Source organism: Panthera onca, chromosome B2 (genome assembly GCF_046562875.1).
Source record: "Panthera onca isolate mPanOnc1 chromosome B2, mPanOnc1 haplotype 2, whole genome shotgun sequence".
Classification (NCBI taxonomy): domain Eukaryota; kingdom Metazoa; phylum Chordata; class Mammalia; order Carnivora; family Felidae; genus Panthera; species Panthera onca.
The window spans coordinates 110,513,024-110,537,854 of NC_138343.1; the positions used below are offsets into that span (position 1 = coordinate 110,513,024).

Here is a 24,831-nt window from a genome sequence, read left to right on the forward strand (position 1 = left end):
ACTAAAAAAAAAAAGAATTTGGGGGACCACTTAGAACCAACATGTAAGACCACTTTGGGTGTTTAGTCTGGGCTACGATTACTAAAGCGTCTTCTCACTGGGGTTTCACAGTAGCCTTTTGAGGAAAGCAGCCCAGAGGAAGAAACCTACATTACAGACAATAAATGGTTTGCACAGGCTCATACAGAAAACAACAAACAGGGGCGCCTGGGTGGCTCAGTTGGTTAAATGGCCGACTTCAGCTCAGGTCATGATCTCACAGTTCATGAGTTCAAGCCCCGCATTGAGCTCTGTACTGACAGCTCAGAGCCTGGAGCCTGCTTCTGTTTCTGTGTCTCCCTCTCTCTCTGCCCCTCCCCCATTCATGCATTTATTCAAAAATGAATAAATGTTAAAAAATATTAAAAAAAAAAAGAAAACAACTAACAGAGTTAGGTCTAAAAGTCAGGAACAAAAGACTGAAAGGGAATATCTTTAAATTCATTAATTTAATTTATTATAGGTTATTTTGTTTTCTATTTTCTAAATGTCATTAAGCATTGTTACTCTTGTAGTAAAAAATTATTTTACAACCTAAATAATTCTACCTTATAACATTTGTTCCATTTAAGAGGATTTTAACTGTAAGATACAAAATGTATAAAGGATCTACATTTATATTTTTTAAGTTAAAGCATCTGTCTATTTCAATGACATAATGAGGATAGTAATGAAGACAACTAAAAAGAATTAGAAGATATGAGCAACACCTGATAGATTTCAAAGCCATGAGGCATAATTTCAGCAAACCCTATAGGTTTGACTCAGTAGGTTTATTTGTTGTTAGTGCTTTATAAGTATAGTATTTGTATAGTAAAGAATTGTATAGAATTTGTATAGTAAAGAAAAACAGTGAAATGGATTTGTCCTTTAATTTACTGCAAGAGACATATTTTATTTTGTTTTTCTCCTATATAATTATCTTGACACTATTTCCCAATATTTGAGTCTCTAGTAAGTGGGATCAAAGGATTTAGGTAGAGAGCTCTTTCAACAAAAGCAAAATAACACAAATTCACAAATTAAAAAATTGCTATCCATGGGTGCCTGGGTGGGTCAGTCAGTCAAGTGTCTGATTCTTGGTTTCAGCTCAGGTCACAATCTCACAGTTCATGGGTTTGGGCCCCACATTGGACTCTGCACTGACAGTGCAGAGCCTGCATGCGATTCTCTTTCTCCCTCTCTCTGTCCCTCCCCTACTTTCTCTCTCTCTCTCTCTCTCTCTCTCAAAATAAATAAATAAATTTTTAAAAAAATTTTAAAAATTGCTGTCCAGGGGCAGCTGGGTGGCTCAGTTGATTAAATGCTTAACTCTTTATTTCAGCTCAGGTTAGGATCTTGTGATTCATGAAATCAAGCCCCGCATCGTGCTCCATGCTGATGGGGTGGAGCCTCCTTGGGAGTCTCTGTCTCTCTCTGTCTTTCTGTCCCTTCTCAGCTCATGCTCTCTCTCTCTCTCTCAAAAAAAAAAAAAAAAAAAAAAAAAAATATATATATATATATATATATATATATATGAATAAAAAATAAATTAAAACCATAAAAGCAGGGGCACCTGGGCGGCTCAGTTGGTTAAGTGTCTGACTCTTGGTTTTGGCTCAGGTCATGATCTCACAGTTTGTGGATTCAAGCCACAGGTCAGGCTTCATGCTGATGGCATGCAGCCAGCTTGGGATATTCTCTCTCCCTCTTTTCCTGCCCCTCCCTAGCGCACTCTCTCTCTTTCTCTCAAAATAAATAAACTTTAAAGAAAAAAATGCTGCCCAGAGAGTCCTGGGAGATGCCCTGGCAAGAGAGTGGCCCTAAACTTCACCAGTTTAGCAATAAACACACTCGTTGAGGACAACCAATGCCAGAAAAAGGACTGAGAACATGAATGCATTTTGAAAACCCGTTATCTCTTCTGAATTCTACAGAGAAGAAAAGCCCTCCAAAAATAGGCAAAATCTTTTGCAGTTTTTTTTTTTTTATTTCTAAAATAATCTAAGAAGAACAACGCATTCATATGCAAGTGCAGGCATGTGGGTATGTGTATAAGTGTTCCTCTTTCCTACTTTCATATTCTTCAATAGTTTTGGTTTCAAACTCTACAGTAACAAGAGTTGAATGAAAAAGTTTGGCCTATTCCTTCATAGTTGACACTGGCTTTGCTTCTTGCCCTGTGTTCCTTAAAATGAGTGGCTTTTATTCACAGCCATCTGGAAAGCCATGTGGTCTGTCAAGCTGGATTCCACTCCAGAAGTTAATCCAAACCAGGCTTTAGGGATCCAGCTGCTTCCAGAACGGTTTTCTAACTTTTGTTCCATGTGTCCCACTGCAGACTCTCATTCAACTCGCCTAATTCTATTTCACTGGATTATGTGGCTCGATGACCCTGAATCTGCTGAGTAGACATGATTCTTCATTATTGGACTCTTTGTTTTCATATTCCAATGAGACTGCAATGGTTAACATTTTAGTTGTCTTGTTCTCTTTCTATTTTCTATCTATAATATATCAAAGACTTTTAATGTTTGCTTTAGAAATCCAAAGGGGAAAAAAAAGCCACTGGAAATACGCTAACACAGATGAATGTATGATGCATATAGACTCATCTTTTAAGGTGATTTCTGTTGTAACTTCTGTCCTTCCTTGAGCATTTCATTGTCAGCAGGTGTCTGCCCAACCATTGCATCTGCCTAATTTTAAAAAAAATTCCTTATTTTTCTTGTCACTTTTCCATTTTAGTCTAATTCCATTTTTTCAACACAATTTATTATGTAATGTCTATGAATCAGATTGATCTCCCACCTAGTTCTTACGGGCTATACAGAAAATTCACTGCGTGGATGACCCTCCATCTGCTCAGCATAAATCCACCGAAAAATGAATCCTCATCTTCTCCCTTAAGTTAGTTCCTTTCCCCGGGATTTATTTTTAAAATTTTTTTAATGATCATTCATTTTTGAGAGAGAGAAAGAGAGAGAGAGAGAGAGAGAGAGAGAGAGAGAACACGAGTGGGTGAGGGGCCCAGAGACAGGGAGACACAAAATTTCAAGCAGGCTCCATGCTCTAAGATGTCAGCACAGAGCCCGACCTGGGGCTTGGACACACCAACTGTGAGATCATGACTTGAGCAGAAGTCAGACTCCTAACCAACTGAGCCACCCAGGTGCCCTCCCTGGGACTTATTTTTGACAATTAAATCATCCTATTCACCCAGCCTTAAAAGCTCAGTACTGTTTTAATCTTCTCTTGTTTCATTGTGTATCTTCTATCAATTAGCGTTTTTTTAAATATCCAACTTAGTTGCAGCTTTCCGAGGTCACTGACACCATCATAGTTGAGGTTGTCTCATAACTTGATAATGACAATAACCTTTCACAATTATCACTAACTCTTTATTTAAAGCCATCTACACTAGCAATGCTTTTCTACTGCCAGTTTATTCTTTAGTCATGCTCCAAGCCCACATGAAGTCATCCTCTCCTCATCCATTAAGAATCCCTCAACCCAACTTACTAAAAATCACTTTGTCTTAACTAATATGACATTTATTATCTCTACAAGTCAATTCAGCATTACATGATATTCTATTTATGTTATTATTTCAATTTCTTGTATCTCCAACTTATAATCTATAGTATAGAGTCATTTTTTTCATATTCTTCTCAGTCTCAAAACTTTCTTAAATTCTTTAAATATACTTCCAAAAAATGTGTGATAAATATTAATAATAGAGCAAAATATTTACGTATTTACACACAGCTTATATAAAACTAGATATTAAATATTCCCTTTGTTAAGAAAGTTTAAAAAGTAAATAAATGAAGAGATATATTCTAGTCTTTTACCACAATATAAGCATCATTATCAATTTTGTCACTTTATACTTCAAAAATATCAGGGCGCCTGGGTGGCTCAGTCAGTTAAGCGTCCCACTTTGGCTCAGGTCATGATCTCACGGTTTGTGGGTCTGAGCCCTGCATCAGGCCCTGTGCTGACAGCTCGGAGCCTGGAGCCTGCTTCAGATTCTGTATCTCCCCCTCTCTCTGTCCTTCCCTACTCACTCTCTTGTTTTCGCTCTCTGTCTCTCAAAAATAAATAAACATTAAAAAAAAGATATTGTTTACTTCAAAAATATCAGCCTCTGCTACAGCAATACTGCCAATTGTGCTTAAGCTCTGTCTTCTAATAACGTATATGCAACTATTAATTATTTCTATGCATGATTAATAATATGACTATGGTATTATAAAACCTAAGAAAGATCTATGGAAGATGTGCACAACACAAGTGACATTTATTCCTGCTTGAAGTGTCCCTCTTTTGATGTGTCATTGCCATTCTAGTGAACAGTGCTTTGTGCACTATGTTTAATCAACACACTTATCTAATTTCTTAAAAGAACGGCTCTAACGAGACTTTGAAACTCCACGGTATTAAAGACTCAACAGTAAGTCTTTTATTCCAAAAGAATAATTTCTGAGGCTTCCTTGTCCAGCATAGTTGGAATGCAAAAATGAAGACCCCAAGGTCTGAAGCTCAAATTTGAAGCAAGTTTCCAGATATCTCTGCAATTTCCTCCCCTTGAATTCCTCTAATATGAGACTAAAGCAGCATTAAACTCTTGCCTCAAGTGGCAATTCCACACCACGAAGTCCTCAGAAGCTTCAATCAAAGCAGAAGTGTCCCAGGGCAAGTGTTTTTTTGTTTGTTTGGTTGGTTTTGCTTTTTTTTTTTGTTTTGTTGCTGTTGTTGTTTTGTTTTTAATGATAACATCTATATATTAACCATGATACTTGAGGACCTGACTCCGAGTTGCATTTTCATGAATAAAAACCAAAAGTGATAATATTTGTCCTGCTTTTCTGCCTCCCGTAATATTTGTTATACTCTCTATTAAAATTCTCCTAAAGAAGATTCTGTTTTCTTAAACAAAAAAATGATCAAATGATGATCAAATGAAAATTAAAAATTAGTATTATAGCTCCCAGCCCTCTTAGTATACATTACTTATAAATAACATCATTGGGTCAGTGGAATGGAATGCAGTCAACCCATGTAACCACTATTTACCAGGATGATTCTGCACATAGTTGGGTCCAGGATTAAATGCAACCATGTTATATGTCATATGCTGAGGAGTCTGCTACAAAGGCCTTCTTCCCAGAAACAAATGTAATACCACCTAAATGCATATCCTTTATTGCTTGATATTGTATAATGTAGTGGGCAAGAAAGTAAAGATTTTCTCTATTGGAGTGGAGTGGTGGGATGGGTTAACAAGGTGATGGGGATTAAGGAGTACACTTGTCATGATGAGCTCTGGGTGATGTATGGAACTGTTGAATCACTGTATTGTACACCAGAAACTAATATAACACTGGATGTCAACTAACAAATTAAAATAAAAACTTAAAAAGTAAAAAAATATTCTCTATTAAACATTTTACCCTTTTTCCCCCCTAAATTCTGCAAAGTTTTCGTAGATGACAAAAGGCAGAATACTTGTGTCCTTCCCTTATATCAGATTACTCCTCATGGTTTAAGAATAATGGTCACATAATTCATATTCCAGTCTGTTGACTTGGAGTTACAAGATTTAGAATAGCTTTCTCAAAGGATGTGATTTTGGATGATGGTTAAAAAATAACTTTATAGAAAAATTGTTTAAAAGAAGTATCTTTCCCAAACTGATGCTTTAAAGAATCAGTATGTTTTTAAAGATCTCTTAAAGGAAACCACTTCTGATGACTCCAAAATATTTGTTAAGTGATGGAACTGATTTTCTAACATGGCTCCTAAAAACTAGGGAGATTACTTTGCAGTCATATCCAGAACCCAATTTCTGCAATCTTGATATAGATGAAATAATATTAACTTAATAACATTCTGACTAAGTTTTCTAATTTGACACAAGTTACACAAAGGAAACATTGGAATAATTATATTTATTTGTAAATCTCTACCAATCTTTCTATCATCTATCAATATATGGCTTATTTTTAGAAACATAACTAAAAGCTCCATGACTGAAACTTGGAGTCAACATACTAACTCTTGGGTCCTTTATGGTTCCTCCAAGTACTAAAAATAAAATACTTGAAATGTGTATTTTAATGCAACAATATTTTCTGTAATAACCCAGCAGATGGTGCTATTCTGCAATAAACAGCTTTTGCTTTGTTTAAAGTGCTATGTACTTTATAAAAAGAAAGAAATAGAATGTTTGAAGTGTTTTATTGCTTACCTTGTGCTGCAACTTTTGTAGTCCCTTGTTTGGTTTCAGGAGCTTTCCCTGGCTCTTATAAAGAAAAAGATAAATAAATTACCATGGCGATCTATTTCGGAAAGATATTTAACCCCCCAAAAGGGGGAGAGTAGAAAATCAAAAACAGACATAAAAAACATTGCCCTTGGCACTCGGAATTTTTGTTATGAAATGAATACAATTGTTAGAGGGATCATTAAGAATTAAGCTTATTGAGACCAAAAAAAAAAAAAAAAGTTTCCCAAAACTGCCTTATTGTTGTCTGGTCATGGCACACTTTGCATTTGTTTGCCACCTGAATCTGAAAATCTCAGAATTCTTTGTAAACTATTCCTGTATTATCAGTGCTTTGAAATGGGCGGAACAGGTAGACATAAAGTGTTTCATAGAAGTTCACTGAGTGACTAATATGTGGATAAAGTCCAGAACTCCCAATATGCACTACCAGTCTGACTCAAGATGCCATTCCCTGTACCGCTGGCATGCCCGTCACGACTCCACTATTCATGAGGTCCCGGGTGACAGTATGCATTGTGACGGAATAAGAAAACTTCATTCTGAATCTTTCTTCTTTCTTGTCTTAGGTTTCTGATTTTTTCAGAATTTTCTCTTTAAAGAAACAGGATACAAAAACACATGTGATAACTACTTAATTATTTAATTAGCATGAAAAGTAAAGGGGAAATAAAGATTATAAATAGAAATGCTTATTTCCCATTATACTCAATAATGATTTCATAATTATCTTCTGTAAGTTTTTGATAATTAAATTATCATTTAATAATATGGGAATGAAGATTTGGTCATTTGTTATAGATGTTGACCTTTATTCATTCATTCATCATGTGTTTATTTAGGACCTATTATGTGTATACATTAAGCAATGTGTAAATGTGGTAGCTAATACATATATATATATATATATATATATATATACATATATATACATATATATTCCATCTTTCATTGAATCATCAACTGTTGATTACAGCTTATTTAATATTACACTGTTAGAGTTATAAGATTGTGTCAGAATAACTTGCAAAGAATCAAAGTTTCCATGTTTTTCTGGGCAAACAAAAGAGGTTTAATTTCTAACTTACGCTTCACCTCTTGTTGGTGGGTTAATTATTCATTTATATCATAATTTTCAGGATTATGAAAATGCCAATTTTTATTCTGCATTTTATAAAAGAAATCTTATTTGACTCACATATAATTTTTATTATTACCCTATTTATCATTCTGAGAAAATATCTTTTGCCAAATTAAATTGATTTGATTTTACCTATAATCTCATTATTATTAATTGTCATTTTTTTTCTTGAGGAAAAATCCATGCCAGCTTCATGCTAGTGCTATTTTTGTCACACCTAGGATAAATCACCTCAATACTTAGCCAAGATTTATATACAGATATTAAATTTTTAAGTATTCCTCTAACCTTACCTAACCTTCCTCTAACCTAAGTGACTAACTTTTAGTAGCCACTTAATAAATATTGGTAAATGAAAAAATAGATGAAAGGATGAAAGAATAGGTCCAAAAGATCATCAGAAGTACCCTAGCCTGCTATGGTGTTTCCTTCTTTAAAGATCTTAACATAGCAGAGAATTGTAAGGTAGTTCCTAATTTTTAAAAAGAAGATTTAAAAATTGTGGTCAGTATAGTACCTTAGAATTTTAACAGCTGGTTTTCCTATCTTCTCTTTTTCCTTTATGTTCTCTCAGATCACTGCTCCTAAAAGATCCCTCCACACCTAAGATTCTATTGGAATACTTCATACACCCAACTGTGAATTATGGGGAACTTTTCTTAGGGTTCTATTACTTCTTCTGTTGATCATTCGTTACTCTGTCATCTGCTGTCTCCCTCAGTGGGCAGGGATCAGATCATTTCCCTGACCATTCAGCATTTTCCCTTTGAGTATCCTGACAGGTGACAGACTCTCAAGAGTCACATCTTCACTAACCTTACCAGGTATCTGACTGTGTGCACATTGAGTGAGCATGTTTTAAGGGCTCATATCCTATGGGCTCTTCTTTCTGTTCCCTCTTCCCCACTCCCTAAAAATCTACCAATCTGCTAATGCACAGTGATGCATTAAAGATTCTGTTCCCAGGGATGCTTAGGTGGCTCAGTAGGTTGAACATCTAACTCTTGATTTTGGCTCAGGTCATGATCCCAGGGGCATGAGATCAAGCTAAAGGTGGAGCCTGCTTGAGATTCAGTCCGATTCCCCCCAAATCCTCCCTACTTCTTCCCACCCCTCACACACACACTCTCTCTTTCTAAAATACAATTTAAAAAAATTAAAAAATGATACTGTTCACAGATAAAAGGTGTTATTTTAAAGGGGTCATTCTACAGACAATGTCCACCCACAAAGGAATAACTTTAATGGAGCTGATTCTCAAGTCTGTGGCAGTAAAATATTATTTATCACTCCTAATTCCATTTACTCTTTCTCTGATCTCAAGCTTTTACGTCAGTTTATATTGATTCACAACTATTATATTAACTACATCCTAGTAGAAATTAAAAGTTTAAAACTAAATGCTTTCCAACAAGTCTGCCAACTTGCATCTACCCGACATCAGCCTCAAATCTATTGAGGACATATGCACAGGTGATCGGATTTGATATCTGCTTGTGTACAGCATTTCAGTTTTCAAAACCACAAGTCTTTAAGGAAGCAGTCAACTCTGAGACAATAAATGCACAGCATTAAACCCACACCAAAAATCGCATAAGACTGAAAACACATCAAATCCATAAAATCTTTATTATAAATAATATTTCTGGATTTTATCACTGCCATCTGCAAAAGGAACTTTTTATTTGGAAAAACTTCAAATATTTATAAAACTAAAGAAGAAAGTATAATGAGCTCCATGTTCTTAGCACCCATTTAATAATTATCAAGTGATGGCCAGTCTTATTTTCTCTGTATCACTCACTATCTCCTCTACATGGATCCCAAATGAAAATTTTATTATAGCAAATGATTTAATCATTCTCTAGCTTTTATTTGATAATTTTTATAGTTATGTGTTTTAAATAAAATACGATGATTTAAATTAAAACATCAGATGATAGGAAATTAATGAAAACTTATAATAATTCTGAAATTGATAAGGAGACAGGATAGACCCAGATTAATATGCCAGTATAATTTACTTGGAATGTTTTAGCAGAAAATCATCAGAGAAGTTAGTGAGTTAGTATTTTTAGGTTCCTGAAACATGTGTTTATATAAACAAATTGTCATGAATCAGATAAGACACATGGAACAGTCCAATTTACAAAATTGAAAAAAATATTATGATTCTGCAAATATTTTGTTAAGGAATCAATTTTCACACACAAGTTTAAATATTACTTTAATATCATGAACTCTTCATCGAACTCTTCATCTATAGGACTCTGTTTATACTGACTTCTTTTATTGTTTTCTTTCTTTTTTAAATGTTTACTTTTTTTTGAGAGAGAGAGGGAGAGAGAGACAGAGCACAAGGCGGGGAGGGGTAGAGAGAGAGGGAGACAAAGAATCTGAAGCAGGTTCCAGGCTCTGAGTTGTCAGCACAGAGCCAGACACGGGGTTGAAACAAGTGAAACGCGAGATCACAACCTGCGTCAAAGTCAGACTCTTAACCAACTGAGCCACCCAGGCACCCCTATACTGATTTCTTTTAATATGAAGTATAAATTCATTGAGTTTTGAAATGTAGGTTTCACATAACTTTATTTTTAAATAATCTCTACACCCAATGTAATGATCTCGAACTCACAACCCTGAGATCAAGAGCTACATGCTCTACCAGCTGAGCCAGCCAGATGTCCCTTTGCATAACTTTAACGGCAAATGGACTGCTATACTGAGTTTAGTACTGGTCTTTGACTAATGGACATAGACGAAGAATAATAGTATTGTAGTGATCATACTTACATTTTAAATATTTTCTAAGCAATCCCCCAGTCCCCCTCCAAAATAAATCATTAACTTTATAATGTTTTTATTCTTTTAAGTAACTTGGGAGTGATCACTTTCTTTTTCAAAAATAACAATCAGTAGTCCCTATATAATATTTAAATACCTTCACTTCAACAAATAACAGCAAAATACAAAAGGAGTGGGAGGAAAGAGGGAGGAGTAATCTGGCAAAGGCAGGAGAATAAGTAGCAACAGGTGGTAGAGTAGTTAATGGCTTCTGATGATTTAGTCTTCATCTTGGTCATTTCTAAATAACCAGCCCACTGGATTCTGCAGTACAGATCTCTATTTCAGTGTGTGATAATATTTTAATTATTTACTTACAAAACTGTAGCTTCCTACTAATCTATAGACTCCCTCTGATTATTGACTAGTTATTTAACCAACTTCATAACTCTAGCATCTAGCAAAATACTGGGAAAAACTGTCCTTCATAAATATGTAAAGAATTGATTGCATAAAAAATCTAATTGACTAGTTTTAAATGAGACATTTAACTTAGGAATCTGGGGGTGCCTGGGTGGCTCAGTCGCTTAAGTGTCCATCTGGCTTTTGATTTCAGCTCAGGTCATGATCTCACTGTTCCTGGGATCAAGCCCCATGCAGAGCCTGTTTGGGATTCTCTCTCTCTCTCTCTCTCTCTCTCTGGCCCTCTGTGCTCTCTCTCTCTCTCTCTTCTCTCTCTCTCATTCTCTCTCTCTCAAAATAAAACCAAAACAAAACAGGAATCTGTTTCAGTTTTAAGATGATAAAAACTAATTCAACCTTTTTTGCTCTTTGATCATTTATCATGCTATATGCAGAAAATGTTTTAATTCTAAATTTCAGAACTTAATTTTCACTATATAATAATATGATCCTGTGGTAGCGCTCCTCCGTAAGTAATGTGGTGAAAACCTTAAGGCAAGGGAAGGGAACCTGGTTATGTGCCCGTGGGTAACAGTCCTCAAGACTCTGTAACATAGATGGCCCATTCAGGCTGTGTGTTACCATATATGGGCGACAAAGGAGCAAAAATTGTACAAAGGCCACACACTGCTGTGCTGGGGGCTCAGTTTTTCAGGTAGGAACCCACTGAGTGAGTCCTGCTACAATCCTGGCAGCAATTTGGAATTTTTTAGAATTTCACTATTTGAAACAAATCAACAACAATTTGCATGGGTTTGGAAATTTAGGAATTCTGTTTAAAGGCATGACATGAACCAAACATTTCTTTAAGCCTTAAATTATGAATCAATTTTCTTTCATTAATTTTCAAAAAAAGATACAGAAACATATTTTCAAGGCCATGTCTTGCTAATTTTAGTACTGCAGGATATTTAGATTGCTATTAGGTGAGAAAACTAAACAGAAAAGTTGAATAAGTTTTCTATAAACCAGGAAAGAAAGAAATATTTACTGGTTCAGCAGCCAGACTTTGAGCCAGCAATATGAGCCCTCTTTGATTCCTCAAAAAGCTTGCATCCTCTTTTGAAAAAGATTCTAGACACTGATGAGAAATCATCCTTCAATCTAATGAACTGCTAAATTAAGCCCTAAATTTTGTTTTCTATTCTTATAAAATATAATATTTTTAGATGTAGATATTCCTGAAATAGAGAAAGGTTAACATTTAAACTAAAAGTTACTCTATGTTTAAAAGCTCTTAAAATGAGCCTCTTGTACTTCATAGCTCTAGGGAAGCATATTTCAGAGGTATTGCTTCATCTGAGTATGACAATTACCCTATTGAGATGAGATTAATCATGAAGCAGCCTTCGGCCATCCTGTCTGACCAAGGGGACAGAAGCCTGAAAGGAGGGCCTATTTGCTGCCAGATATGCAAATTGCAAAAGGTGCACAATGCAGAAACATGAATAATTTATCAAAATAATCTGTTACTGCTAGAGGTTAAAAATCTAAATAAACTGGCAGCATCATTTACAATAGGTAGCATAATTTAGCTTTTCTTTTTCCCCCAGGAAATTTTTATTTCATCAAGCAATGTATTTTGTTTTAGACTCAAAGTGGCCTTTAACTTAATACCTTAGCATTATAGAGTTTAATTCAGAAAAAAAAAAAAAAAAGATTATTCAATGTCTGATAAAATATTCCCTTGATTTTTTCTTAATCTTTAAGAAAACATATCTTTTCCATCAAAACCATTCTAAGTATTTCTTAACTTGAAAAGAAAGAGCTTTGATGTTTTAATTAAATTTAAGTCAGCTTCTACCTATAGTTTCTACACATGGAATCAGCTTTTCCTTATATTATTTGGACAGAATTAAGTACAGGAAAAAATCTTGAAATTCAGTCAGAGTATTTACCATTGGAGTAATGTACATTCCCCTCTCATGGCATCATCTGGCTGTCTGGATAGAATGTGGTAAAGATGAAAGAATTCTTAAGCATTAGCAATTCATAATTTCAAGTTGAAGCCCAAGGTATTAATTTATTTAAATGACTAAAAGAAGGAAAATTTTTAGAATGAAAATAAAAGTTATTAATGAGACACAGATCATTTAGCCTTCTGTTCTATTATATATACAAATATATATACATATACATGTATATATAATAGAATATATTCTATATATGTAGAATCATATATATATATATATACACAAATATATATGAAGTTACATTCTTGGAAATGCCAAATAGAGAGATACCTGTCTTAGAGGAGTCCTAAATAGATCTGCCAAAAGCAAAGATAGCCCCAGCTGATCACTCCTGGTCCCTTTCTACCTTCTACACCACCTTTCTAATTTCAATAACTGTGAACACAGATAAGAGTATTTGAAAATTTTTCCCATATTATGTTTTATATAGGCATTTAATTATGCTTATAACATGATATTATGTTTTGATAGCAATTTTTTTATTATTTATTTCTTTTTATTATTGAGGTTTACATTGGTAGTCCTCCCTTATCATAAAATAATTATTCCCTTTGGTAAAATTTTAAAAGCAAGCATTCTGACCACCAAACTGGATTGATTCTCTTAGGAGAAGCCTACCCTTCCTAACACACTTAGGACTCAAGTAGATATTTAATGTTTTCATTGAAATAAATGTTACAGTTTTAGAAAATTATTGCTTTCCCGATAGAAATTGTTTAAATTTTTAAAAAAATGTTTATGTATTTTTGAGGCAGAGAGAGAGCATGAGCAGGGGAGGGGCAGAGAAAGAGCGAGACACAGAATCCAAGCAGGCTCCAGGCTCTGAGCTGTCAGCACAGAGCCGGACGCAGGGCTCCAACCCACAAACCACGAGATCATAAGCTGAAGTCCGACGCTTAACCGACTGAGCCACCCAGGCGTCCCTCCCGATAGAAATTATTTATTTGTTTAGTAAGGATTACTTTAGATTCTTCATGAAAAATATTACAAAATATTTTTTAAGAAGTCAGTTTATTTGAGAATATAAAGTACTTCAATACACACACACACACACACACACACACACACAAACACAATGAAAATAATTTCTAACTGTTCAGCCACATTTTCCAGTTAAAATTTCAATCTTAAAAATTAAGTGAGGTACTGGTAAATCCTCTAGCTCATAACATACACATAGAATGGGGGAGTGGTTTCCTCATTAAATGATACCATATACCAGAACCATCTAATTCAGCCCCTAAAATAGTACCAGTCCCTATTGTTCTAACATTAGTAAACAGTGTCTGTGAATATTACCATTCTGTTTTTCACTTTTCTAGAAAACAAGAAACCCACACCCTTTTTGTCTAATTACCCAATTTGGAAATGTTATGTAAACAAACAATTGTAAGTGCAAATGTAACTGTACAAAAAAATAAAATAATAAGCATAGTGAAGGAAAAACGGAGAGTGAAGACTGCTTTATTCTTATTTGTGTCATCAATCTCTAACAGAGTGCTTGGCACTGAGAAGGCATTCAGTAAATGTTTTTGCATGAATAAATGAATAATGATAAGGAGACAAGGTGTTTGAAAAATCATTGTTATATACCTGAAAATTGTAAACCAAATGGATAGCAATTATCTTCATAAAATTGCTCAGACTCATTGAGTCTTTTTTTTCTGTACAGCACTGTAGATGTCAAAATCTGAAGATGTTATTCAAAGAAAATCTAAGTTTTTTGTAAAAATAGCAAGGTTTAGAAAATGTAGATTTATTACCCTGATAAGTTAGAAAGATTTCCCAAAAGAAGGAGTCCTTAATAAAGTGTCCTAAATAAAGCAATCTGAGGAAGAATTCAGAGGTATATTTTTAAGCAAACACTTTCTGCTAAATTTTGTTCCTGGGTTGAACAGAGTTTAGGGAATGAACTACACCCAATGATATTAAATGTGAAAAAATTTCTCCAAATAATCACTGAGGTCCATCACTCATTCTTTATTCAATATTTGTTGTTTGTGTGTTTACTATGAACAAGGCACCATAGCATCTAAATATAAGAACTAGTTTCACCCATTAGGAGCACTATATGAAAAATGCTAAGTAAATAGTATAGTATTCTGAGTCTTAGTATTGGCAATTTTTAAGGAGGCAGAAGATAGATAAGTCTTGAAGGAGAATGTAGAGCCACAAGCGGGGTGAGGGAAGGAAAGGTGCAAAGTGAGATTATTGATCAATCTGGCTGGGGCAGAAGAATATTGTTGGTGTTAGTGAGAAGTGAAAATAAAAATTTTTAAATTGTTTGAAACTAAATTATGGTCAAAATAATTCACTTGAAATCTCAGTAATCAAAATGTGCTTTTTTTCTTAGAACATTAAGAGCCATTGCATTTTTGATAAAGGGAATTGCACAGCAATGTTTTAAAGAGATGATTGTTAGGAGAAAGGGTATAACCTGGTAGAAGCCAGGTAAACTGAATACTCTATTTTTAAGATGACGGTGTCTAGACTGTGCAAGTGTTTGTGGAAACAGAAAGAAAACCGTTAGTTAGACATTTAAAAGAAGATATTAAGTATTTTTATATTTGTTTGACACGTACAGAAGAGGAAAATGAAGGCTGTTTACTCAAGTATGACAAGTTTGGGGCCTGATAAACAGAATTGTTTTTAACATAATTTAATTAAAGTTTACAATGCATGTTGAATTTGAGACAATGTTGGAACTTCAAGTGAAAATACTGAGTGGTCATTGGGAGGAAAATATGGCCCCTGAAGAGATAAGAAATTCTAAAGTCATATGGAATATGGAGTTGTGAATTAAAATTACAAGAATGAAATTTACAGTTTTTTCCAAGGGTTAAACACAAAGCCTCAAGTTGCCTTTCCATTGAGAACAATATTGGCCAGTAAGGTATCAACAAGGTTTCAAAAAGGTCAAAGAAAGAGGATGTTGGAAAAAGGAGGAAATAAACCTTAGAATTAAGAAAAAAGAGAGAGAGAATTTGTTTTGTTATCTAGATAGATAGTCCCTGGCAACATTTGTGAATATGAATCTGGATGCAGATAGAAGAAAGCCTTATTTTGGGGGCTGGTCTCAGCCAATCAACAACCAATGTGTGGCTAGACTGACCTTTGTGGTTCTTATTATGATTGCAAGTTGCCTTTAGCAAGAACCATCAGGGAACTTTGAAAACAAAAGTTCTGGAAATCACACACCATATCTGGGGCAACACAGTGAGGTCACAGGGGAGAGGAGAGAATGAGAGAGAGAGAGGGAGGGAGAGAGCGAGCAGGCCTGGGGTTTTTGCTTTTATTGTGTCAACATGGATGGACCTGGAGGAAATTATACTAGGTTAAAGAAGTCAGACAGAGAAAGACAAATACGGCATGATATCATTTATATGTGGAATCAATAAAACAAAATAAATCAAAAAAATTCATAGATACTGAGAATGGAATGGTGGTTGCTAGATGCGAAGGGCAATTAAAGGATGGGGCAACAGGTGAAGGGGCTCAAGAGGTATAAACATTGAACTACAAAATAAATTATGGGGATGTAATGAACAGCAGGGTGATTATAGTCAATAATATTGCATTACACACTTGAAGGTTGCAAAGAAAGTAAATCCCAAAAGTACCCATCACAAGGAAAAAAAAACCCTGTAATTTGGTATGGTGATGGCTGGTAACTAGACTTACTGTGATGATCATTTTGCACTGTATATAAATACCAAATCATTATGTTGTATACCTGAAACATAATGTATGTCAATTATATCTCAATAAAAAATTCATTAATCATAATCTTTTGCAAGCATACTCTTGTTTTAAACAGTAGATAAAGATTCCTTTTTCTCCACATCCTAGTTAATACTTGCTAATTCTTAGGGCACCTGGGGGGCTCAGTCGGTTGAGCGACCAACCCTTGATTTCAGTTCAGGTCATGATCCAGGGCCATGGGATCGAGCTCTGCTCAAAATTCTCTCTCTCTCTCTCTCTCTCTCCCTCTGCTGCTCTCCCCACTCATGTTCTCTCTCTCTTTCTCTCTCTAAAATAGAAAGATAAAGAAATAAAATAAAAATACTTGTTAACTCGTGTCTTTTTGATAATAGCTATTCTAGAAAGTGTGAGGTTACATCTCATTGTGGTTTTGATTTTTGTTTCCCTAATGATTGGTGATGTTTAACATCTTTTCGTTTGTGTGTTTTGAGTTTGAACTTGTTCCAAAACTAACTTTTTATTCCCCTTACATTTTATGTTTTGTTTTTTTTTTCTTTTTTTCACATTTTATATTTTTGTTTTCACATATTATGCTTTTATGTTGTGTTTCTTACTTGTACTATTTTTGTCTTTTAACGTTTACACTTTCTTTACAAGCAATCTACTACCTTTACTATATACTTACCTTTACTAGTAAGATTTATAATTCCATATGTTTTCTTGTTACTAATTAGTGCCCTTTGTTTCCAGCTTAAAGAAGTCCCTTGAACATTTCTTGTAAGGCCAGTTTTGTGATGTTGAACTCCTTTAGCTTTTGCTGATCTGGAAAACTCTTATCTCTCCTTCAGATTTGAATGACAACTGTGCTGGTAGAATATTCTTTATTAGAATTTGTTTTCCTTTCAGCATATGTTTCCTTTGAATATATTGTGCCACTTCTCTGGTCTGCAAAGTTTCTGCTGATAATTTGCTGATAGACTCTTACGGAAATTCTCTTGTACATAGCGAGTTGTTTTTTGTCTGGCTGCTTTAATACGCTCTCTTTAACTATTGACATTTTAATTATAGTGTCTTGGTGTGGATCTCTTTGTGTTCATGTTATTTGGAACTCTCTAGGTTTCCTGGATCTGGATGTTTGCTTCCTTTCGAATGTGAATCTCCTTTATATGTAGTCAAACGGTTTTCAAAGTGCTGCTTTTGTACTAAATGTGGCTGCATGCAAGCCTTTTAAGAGTATTATCTCAGTTCTCTACAGCCTTTTGGTCTCCTGCATGCAAGTCCTATTGGTTTTAAAAGCTAGATATTTTGGGTTTTTTTCTCTCTGATGCAGATATCAAGGGTTTGGGTGGCTCATGTGGGCACAAACCCCTCACTCTTCAAGGAGAAGCTCCAGGTTTGTAAGATCCCTCTGTGGGCTGCTGCTTCAAAAGTGGGGTGGTGCCTCTCTTAGGATCTTGATGTGGCCCTTTCATAGGCTGTGGTGAAGGAGCTGTTATGTCAGTTTTCAGGTATTTTTCAGAGGGAACTGTTCCATATGTAACTGTAGATCCAGCATATGTGTGTGTGGTAGAGGGGAGTTCAGAATCTTCCTGTATGCCCCATGTGGATCACCTTGTTAATACATTTTAAAGATGAAAGAACAGAGGAAAAGAGCCATCAAATTATTTGCCGGTGGCACACAATTCCAAATTGTTTGGGATGGGATTTGAATCCTGTGTCTCTAGGGCTGATGTTCTGAACCCTGATATGATATGATATTGCCACTTCCTATCAGATTTCTGGTGGTGAGGTCTTTGTGAAACATTTCTTATTACACTAGTGTTTCTTATGTTGCTATAATTTTCAAGTTTTAAAAGAATTTTGAATGAAACAATTACAAAAGGAAACAGTCCTACTTTTACCTTCCTTAAGATTCATTTTGCCAAACATTTAATATTTTGCCACGCTTCTCTCTCTTCTTTAATCCTTTAAGATAGCACACATTTTTTATTTGAAAGTTTTATTGTTTTAGTTTATCACCAAGAAAGACAGAGAGAGAATGTTTTGTGCATATCCATATCGAGGGAGTTGCATGAGGGAAGAACAATGATACATACGCACATTCTATCCTCATGGCATGTGCAGATTAGGGGAGAAATAGAAACATATGTGAACAAAGGCAAGCATAGAAGGGATAAATGCCTTAAGCAAAGTCCTGGTGAAATGCTATGCAGGCTCAAAGGAGAGAGAGAAGTGCTTTGAGGATCAGGGAAGTTCCCAGGAAATGATAGTATTTGAGGTTAGATGGGTAAGAGTATTTGCATGTGAAGATAAACAGAAAAGTAGATGAACACAAACAAGGGCCAGCTCTGTTTTGTAGGTTAGGAGTTACTAAAACATGCTGTATTCAGATGGGTGTAGGTAGAAAGAAACTTTGCTCTTTCAATAACTATCACTGCAAACTCATTCTCTAGACTTACTTTTCTCCATCCCTTAGACAAAATTAGGGAAAGACCCTACAGCTTTCTTGGTTATGCCCAGATAATGAAACAATGTCTCCTTTTCCAAGCACTTAAAACATCCAAATCTGGTGTAATATCAAAGCTCCCAACTTTTATCCCAATTTAAAATTGTGCCATAGCTCAGGCTGGGCCTGCTTTGGGCTTGGAAGCCTAAAAGTGGGAAGGGTGTTGTGGGATTCCTGTCCTTTTCCCTCACTCTGCCTTCTACCCACCCCTCCTCCCTTCCAGGATAGGAACAAAGAGGAGGAAGCAAGGATAAAGAACACAAACTTACTTTCCTGGCTCAAGTGTAACTTGAGTTTGGTGCCACTTGTCCATGTCAGATGTCCCCAAATGATTGATTCCTTCTCTCCTGCGGCACTATTTTAGATTCTTTGATATCCCTCCCCTGAAGCAAACTGACTGTTGCTCCATGGTTGTGGGAGGTCTCTTTTAACTGCTGCTACAAAACCCTTTGTTTTCCTCAACCTGCTCCCATCAATATCATCTTTACTTTGCTGCTCTGAATCACTGAATGGACAATTTCTAACCCTAGACTTTTCCAGGTGTAAGACAGCACCGATGCATGAAACTGCCTCTCCCCAGTCCCCATTTTAAGGGACATATCAACTTTTCTGAAGCTCTCCAATTTAATTTAAAAGAGAAATGTCATCATTTTCTTTCTCTCTGAGTATGCAAAAAATGCATCCCAGCAAAAACGCTGAACAAATGTTTTCATCTTCCCGGTGAAGGATTCGTTCACAATATTCAACTTTTTTTATGCTTATGTAGCAGAAAATATGATTTTTCAGAGCCTTGAATACAATGCCCAGGAGTTTCTTAAGTCCATATATAATTTGGCATGTGTCATAAAAGCCCTTTCATACTATTAAATATAGTGTTTTCTTTGATTGAGTAAACGATTTTTGAAGATTAGCCTGTCTGCTGTGACTGCCTAATGTCTATATTTAGTTTCTTATGTAAATCAGTATTTGAAGATATATATCTCTGGTATCTCATTCATTAAGATGTACAAATATAAATTATATATTATTTATACAGAAGTTTGATCCCCTTTATGGAACACGTAGTAATGTAAATTCATCAAGGAAAAGAATAATGTCTAAATGTGGACTAGAATAATTATTGCCATCTTAATTGTTAGCCAAAATCTATAAACTGATACATCTATAAATCACTTCTTGTCCACTTGAAACGATAAAAGTGCGAAAGTCTACTTATTGTACATCTTAAAATAAATCAGTTTTGATATTACTAACATATTTTAGTTAATTAAAATATTTTTTCTGTGATTTACCTTGATTATTTAGTTACAAATGAAAAATTGTATGCCATTAATTTAAAACTTATTTCTGTAGTGAAAGAACACTATACTTCTCTCTAAGTATGATGCATATTACACTTCAAACATATCAATAAATTTGAAAATGTACTGTTATCTATAAGTTTAGACAATTTAGAAACTCCTCATTTGGATTATAAAAATAGATCTTTCATTTTTAGTCTTCTTTATTTAAATTATATGCATTATTACACAATTTAATTTTTTAAAGTATTTCCCAAAACTCATTAGATTACTAACCTTACAATTCCAAATTTTGCTTTTTTTTTAAGAAAAGGTCTTCTCAATTTTCATTGAGATAAAGAAACTAGAAAAGGAAACTGAAAAGTACTAGTTATTTTATAGAAGTATATCTGAGGTTTTTCTCAGTAACTAAAACTTGGTATGTTTCTCCCAAGGGTCACTGAAAAAAAATGTACCTTAGGATTAACAATGAGGTACCACTGTCCATTTTTTTGTGTGTTGAAGTAAAACAACATAAATGTGTTCACCTAGGGCAGTAGAACATGTAGTATTATAATGGTAGTAGTAGTAGTAATATTTATAGTAGTATTAATAGATTTTGACCCCAGGCTCCAATTTCTTTGATGCAGAATTGAGGCATATTTATTGTTTTCGATCATTAGTATCAAATACTTTTCTATGGACCATTTTGTATTTTTTCAAATTACTGTCATTTATATTACATATGCATATGTAGAATATTTGAATATTAAATTTGCACACCAAAGATGAGTTATAGAGTTTTATAACTCTAAAATTAAAAATTTTAGCATAAAATTTTCACGATGAAACACACGCACATTATTTTGGGGGTTGTGTCTTTTTCATTTCATATTTTGCATATAAAGTAATACACAGACTTTTAACTTTAGGAGTAATCACAGATATAGGGGTTAACTACCATCCCAAAACACTATGTAATTTTATTTTTAGAAAAAAAAATGCCTATTACTGCTTAAATGAGATTGGACGCACCACAGTTTAAGTTTTACGAACATCAATACTAACATCAAATGTATGTATTACTGAGAAGGAAAGCTAAAAAAAGCAGATAAAAAAGAACCAGCTGGATGTCCGAGGCTGGATACTCCCCTTGCATGCTTTTGGCTTCTATAACCCTGTTTGCCTCTTGATCGGCAGACTGTCCACGTAGCACAACCAGTAAGGGCCACCCACCTTTTTTTTTCTTGAGCCCCTGCAATCCTGCCCACCTGTGCAACTGATACAAAGTTTCCAAGTACCCAGAAGCTGGCCAGGCAAAAAAGTAGGCCAGCGCCAGGGCTGGGGGCTCAGCCTTTGGAGGTGACTCTGCTGGGCTGGGACCAGTGCAAAATAAACAGTTTTTTCTGATTCTCCCTGTGCATATCGCTTGTCTCTTCCTGGGCACCAAGTATTGCTATAACATTGCTGTCTTCAGATTTGTTTCACAGCTAAATTGCATGTTTCTTTAAGATCTTTATTTAAAAACCAGCTGTGTGGCCCCAACTGTAGGTCCCAATTTGTGTGAATAGCAAGCTACGGTCTTCATGTATTTCTTTGATATTTGCCATTTATTGAATTCAAAAACACCATTGTCCTTATCAATAAACAAGAGAAACTTATGCTCTGTTTTCAGATATTTCTTCAATATTAGATCTCAAGAGAGACCGAAAGATTGTTGTTTTTTTTTTTTCTTGCTTGACCCTGGCAAGTTTCTTTTAACTGGGAAAGCAGCTTATAACACTGAATGTAAATCACATGATTAATTTTCTTAGACCAAATTAATTTGATTATTCTGGCAATATTCTAACATCCAGCAAAATCTAGATTAAAATTTTTTTCTGTAAACAATTCAATTCCAAAGTTATTAAAATGTATTACAGACTTTGAATATTAAAAAAAAAATTAGAAACAGAGATGCCTGGGTGGCTCAGTTGGTTAAGAGTCTGACTTGATCTTCGCTCAGGTCATCATCTGACAGTTCCTGAGTTTGATCCCTTCATCGGGCTCTGTTCTGATGGCACAGAGCCTACTTGGGATTCTGTTTCTCTTTCTCTCTGCCTCTCCCTCGCTCACGCTCTTGCTTTGTCTCTCAAAAATAAATAAACTTAAAAAAATAAAATTTAAAAACATAAAAATTTTAGAAACAACTCAAAGGTCAAATTCATATAAAGACAATCAAATTTACTAAAAGTAAATGAATTATAAATCCTTACTTAACTAAATACAGAGCAGAACTAGATATTATTTTCTAGTTTGGGCTAATATACTTGTTGCCATTATTTGAATATTTAAATAGAGGTTGATATTTTAAATATTTAAAGTTCCTGAGGGTAAATGTGTTTCTCTTGTATCAATATCATCATTTTTATTTATAATTAATATTATTTTATTAATACTATTTTTATGCTTAATGAGATAAGTAATTAAATAAGGGAAGCCTTGGAACACTTCTATTTTGGACTTCTTGTTATATGAAATAAAGCATTTCCTTCTTGTTTAAGTCAAACAATGTGGGATTTTCTATAAATTTGCTCTAGAAATTAGCTGTTAATATTGTTGTTGTCTTTAATGTTGGTTTTTAAAAAAACAATCATTTGTGTTAAAATATTTGCCCATGTTTATATATGGCTTAAAAAATGATTCATTGCAAGCTCTTTAGAAATTATATTTTCTCATTATGTATGCATATAAAATAAAATAAAATATATAATAATATATAATATAAAGTTTCAAACTTTATGTTAAAATTTATAGTTTAAAATTGTAAGAAAAAGTGACATTATTTTTTTAAATGTTTTTAAATGTTTGTATTTATTTTTGAGACAGAGAGAGACAGAGCATGAGCAGGGGAGGGGCAGAGAGAGAGGGAGACACAGAATCTGAAGCAGGCTCCAGGCTCTGAGCTGTCAGCACAGAGCCCGATGTGGGGCTCAAACTCATGGACTGTGAGATCATGACCTGAGCTGAAGTCAGACGCCCAACTAACTGAGCCCCTAGGTGCCCCAAAGTGACATTATTTTTTAAAAGAGGTGATAACACTTGCTATGTTGGAAAGATGCTGGACCAGGGATCGGAATATCTGTGATTTAGTCCAGGCCTAGCTGCCTATCTAATAGGGTTATGACACAGATCAGGTGAAATAATTTACGTATCCACTTCAAAAGGCATTCAATTCAAAAGATGAATATCTGAAATAAACAGATTGCCACTCCTCCTGTGCCCTGAGTTTCCTTTATTTTAGAGGTCAAAATTGATTTCAATAATTGACCACTTGTTTATTCTTTTCTTGTGCTTTAAAGTCCCACTTTTATGTTTTAAATTCACCAGTAAAGAGTGAGCCGGTAAGGGCAGTCCAAGATGGTGGGAAGATCCTGAACTCATCTTGTCCCACAGACACAACAAATCTACAGTACAAATCTATTTATATGGAATAATTTCCTCTGAGAAAGGCCAGAAAAGTATCTGGGCAGCTCTTCTACAACAAAGAATAAAACGGTCACAAAGGATAAGACAGGTAGGAGATGCAGAGATGCAGTTTCACCAGAAATGCCAACGATTGCAGGAACACACAATTGGGAGGGATCTCTCAAATCCAGAGCTTCTCCCTAAAGATTTTACCCCCATTAAAACTGCTTTACAAAAAAATGTTCAAGGGACTTAATTAAGGTTGAAGAAAGGGAACTAACTAGTAACAAGAAAACATACAAAATATAAATCTCACTGATAAAGGTAAATGCATAGTAAAGGTAGTGGATTAGTCACTTACACAGCTGGCTGAAGATTAAAAGACAACAGTAGTAAAAATAACTATAACAACAGCAATTAGTTAAGATATACACAAAATGAAAAGGTGTACAATGTGACAACAACAACAAATATGGTGAGGGGATAAAAAATGTTGAGTTTTAGAATGCACTCAATTTTAAACTGCTGTTGGGGCACCTGGGTAGCTTAGTTGATCAAGTGTCCGACTTTGGTTCAGTTCTCTATCTCGCAGTTTGTGAGTTTGAGCCTTGGGACGGGTTCTGTGCTGACAGCTCAGAGCCTGGAGCCTGCTCTGGATTCTGTGTCTCCCCCTTTCTTTGCTCCTCCCATGCTTATGCTCTGTCTCTCTCTGTCTCTCAATAATAAATAAACGTAAAACAATTTTTTAATACATTAAAAAAAACTTTAAACTGCTGTTGCCTTACAAACTATTGTATATATGTTATGTGTGAGCCTCATGGTAGCCTCAAAGTGAAAACATATAGTCTATACACAAAAGATGAGAAAGAAATCTGATCATAATGAACATTAACAAAGTCATCAAACCATAAGAAAAGAAAGGAACAGAAAGGAACTATGAAACAACCAGAAACAATTAACAAAATGAGAATAAGTACAGGTCTATCAATAACTACTTTAAATGTAAGTAGACTGAATTCTCCACTTGAAAGACATACAATAGCTGAATGTATATTTTTTTAAAAGACTCATTTATATGTAGCCTGCAAGAGAATTACTTCATACCTAAGGGCACACACAGACTAAAAGTGAAGGGATGGAAAAAAATTCTATGTAAATGGAAACCAAAAGAAAGCTGGAGTATGTATATGAGACAAAATAGACTTTAAAACAAAGACTGTAATAAAAGA

At 34.7% G+C, this 24,831-nt stretch overlaps 1 protein-coding gene across 1 annotated transcript in view; it reads right to left on the reverse strand.

Moving 5' to 3' along the window:
* The window catches only part of TRDN (triadin), a 388,244-nt gene that overhangs the window by 154,895 nt on the left and 208,518 nt on the right, over window positions 1-24,831 (reverse strand). Inside the window, exon 14 of the mRNA XM_060616557.3 lies at window positions 6,272-6,325. Coding sequence (XP_060472540.3) covers window positions 6,272-6,325 — 54 coding nt within the window. The remainder of the gene's footprint in view (window positions 1-6,271; window positions 6,326-24,831) is intronic.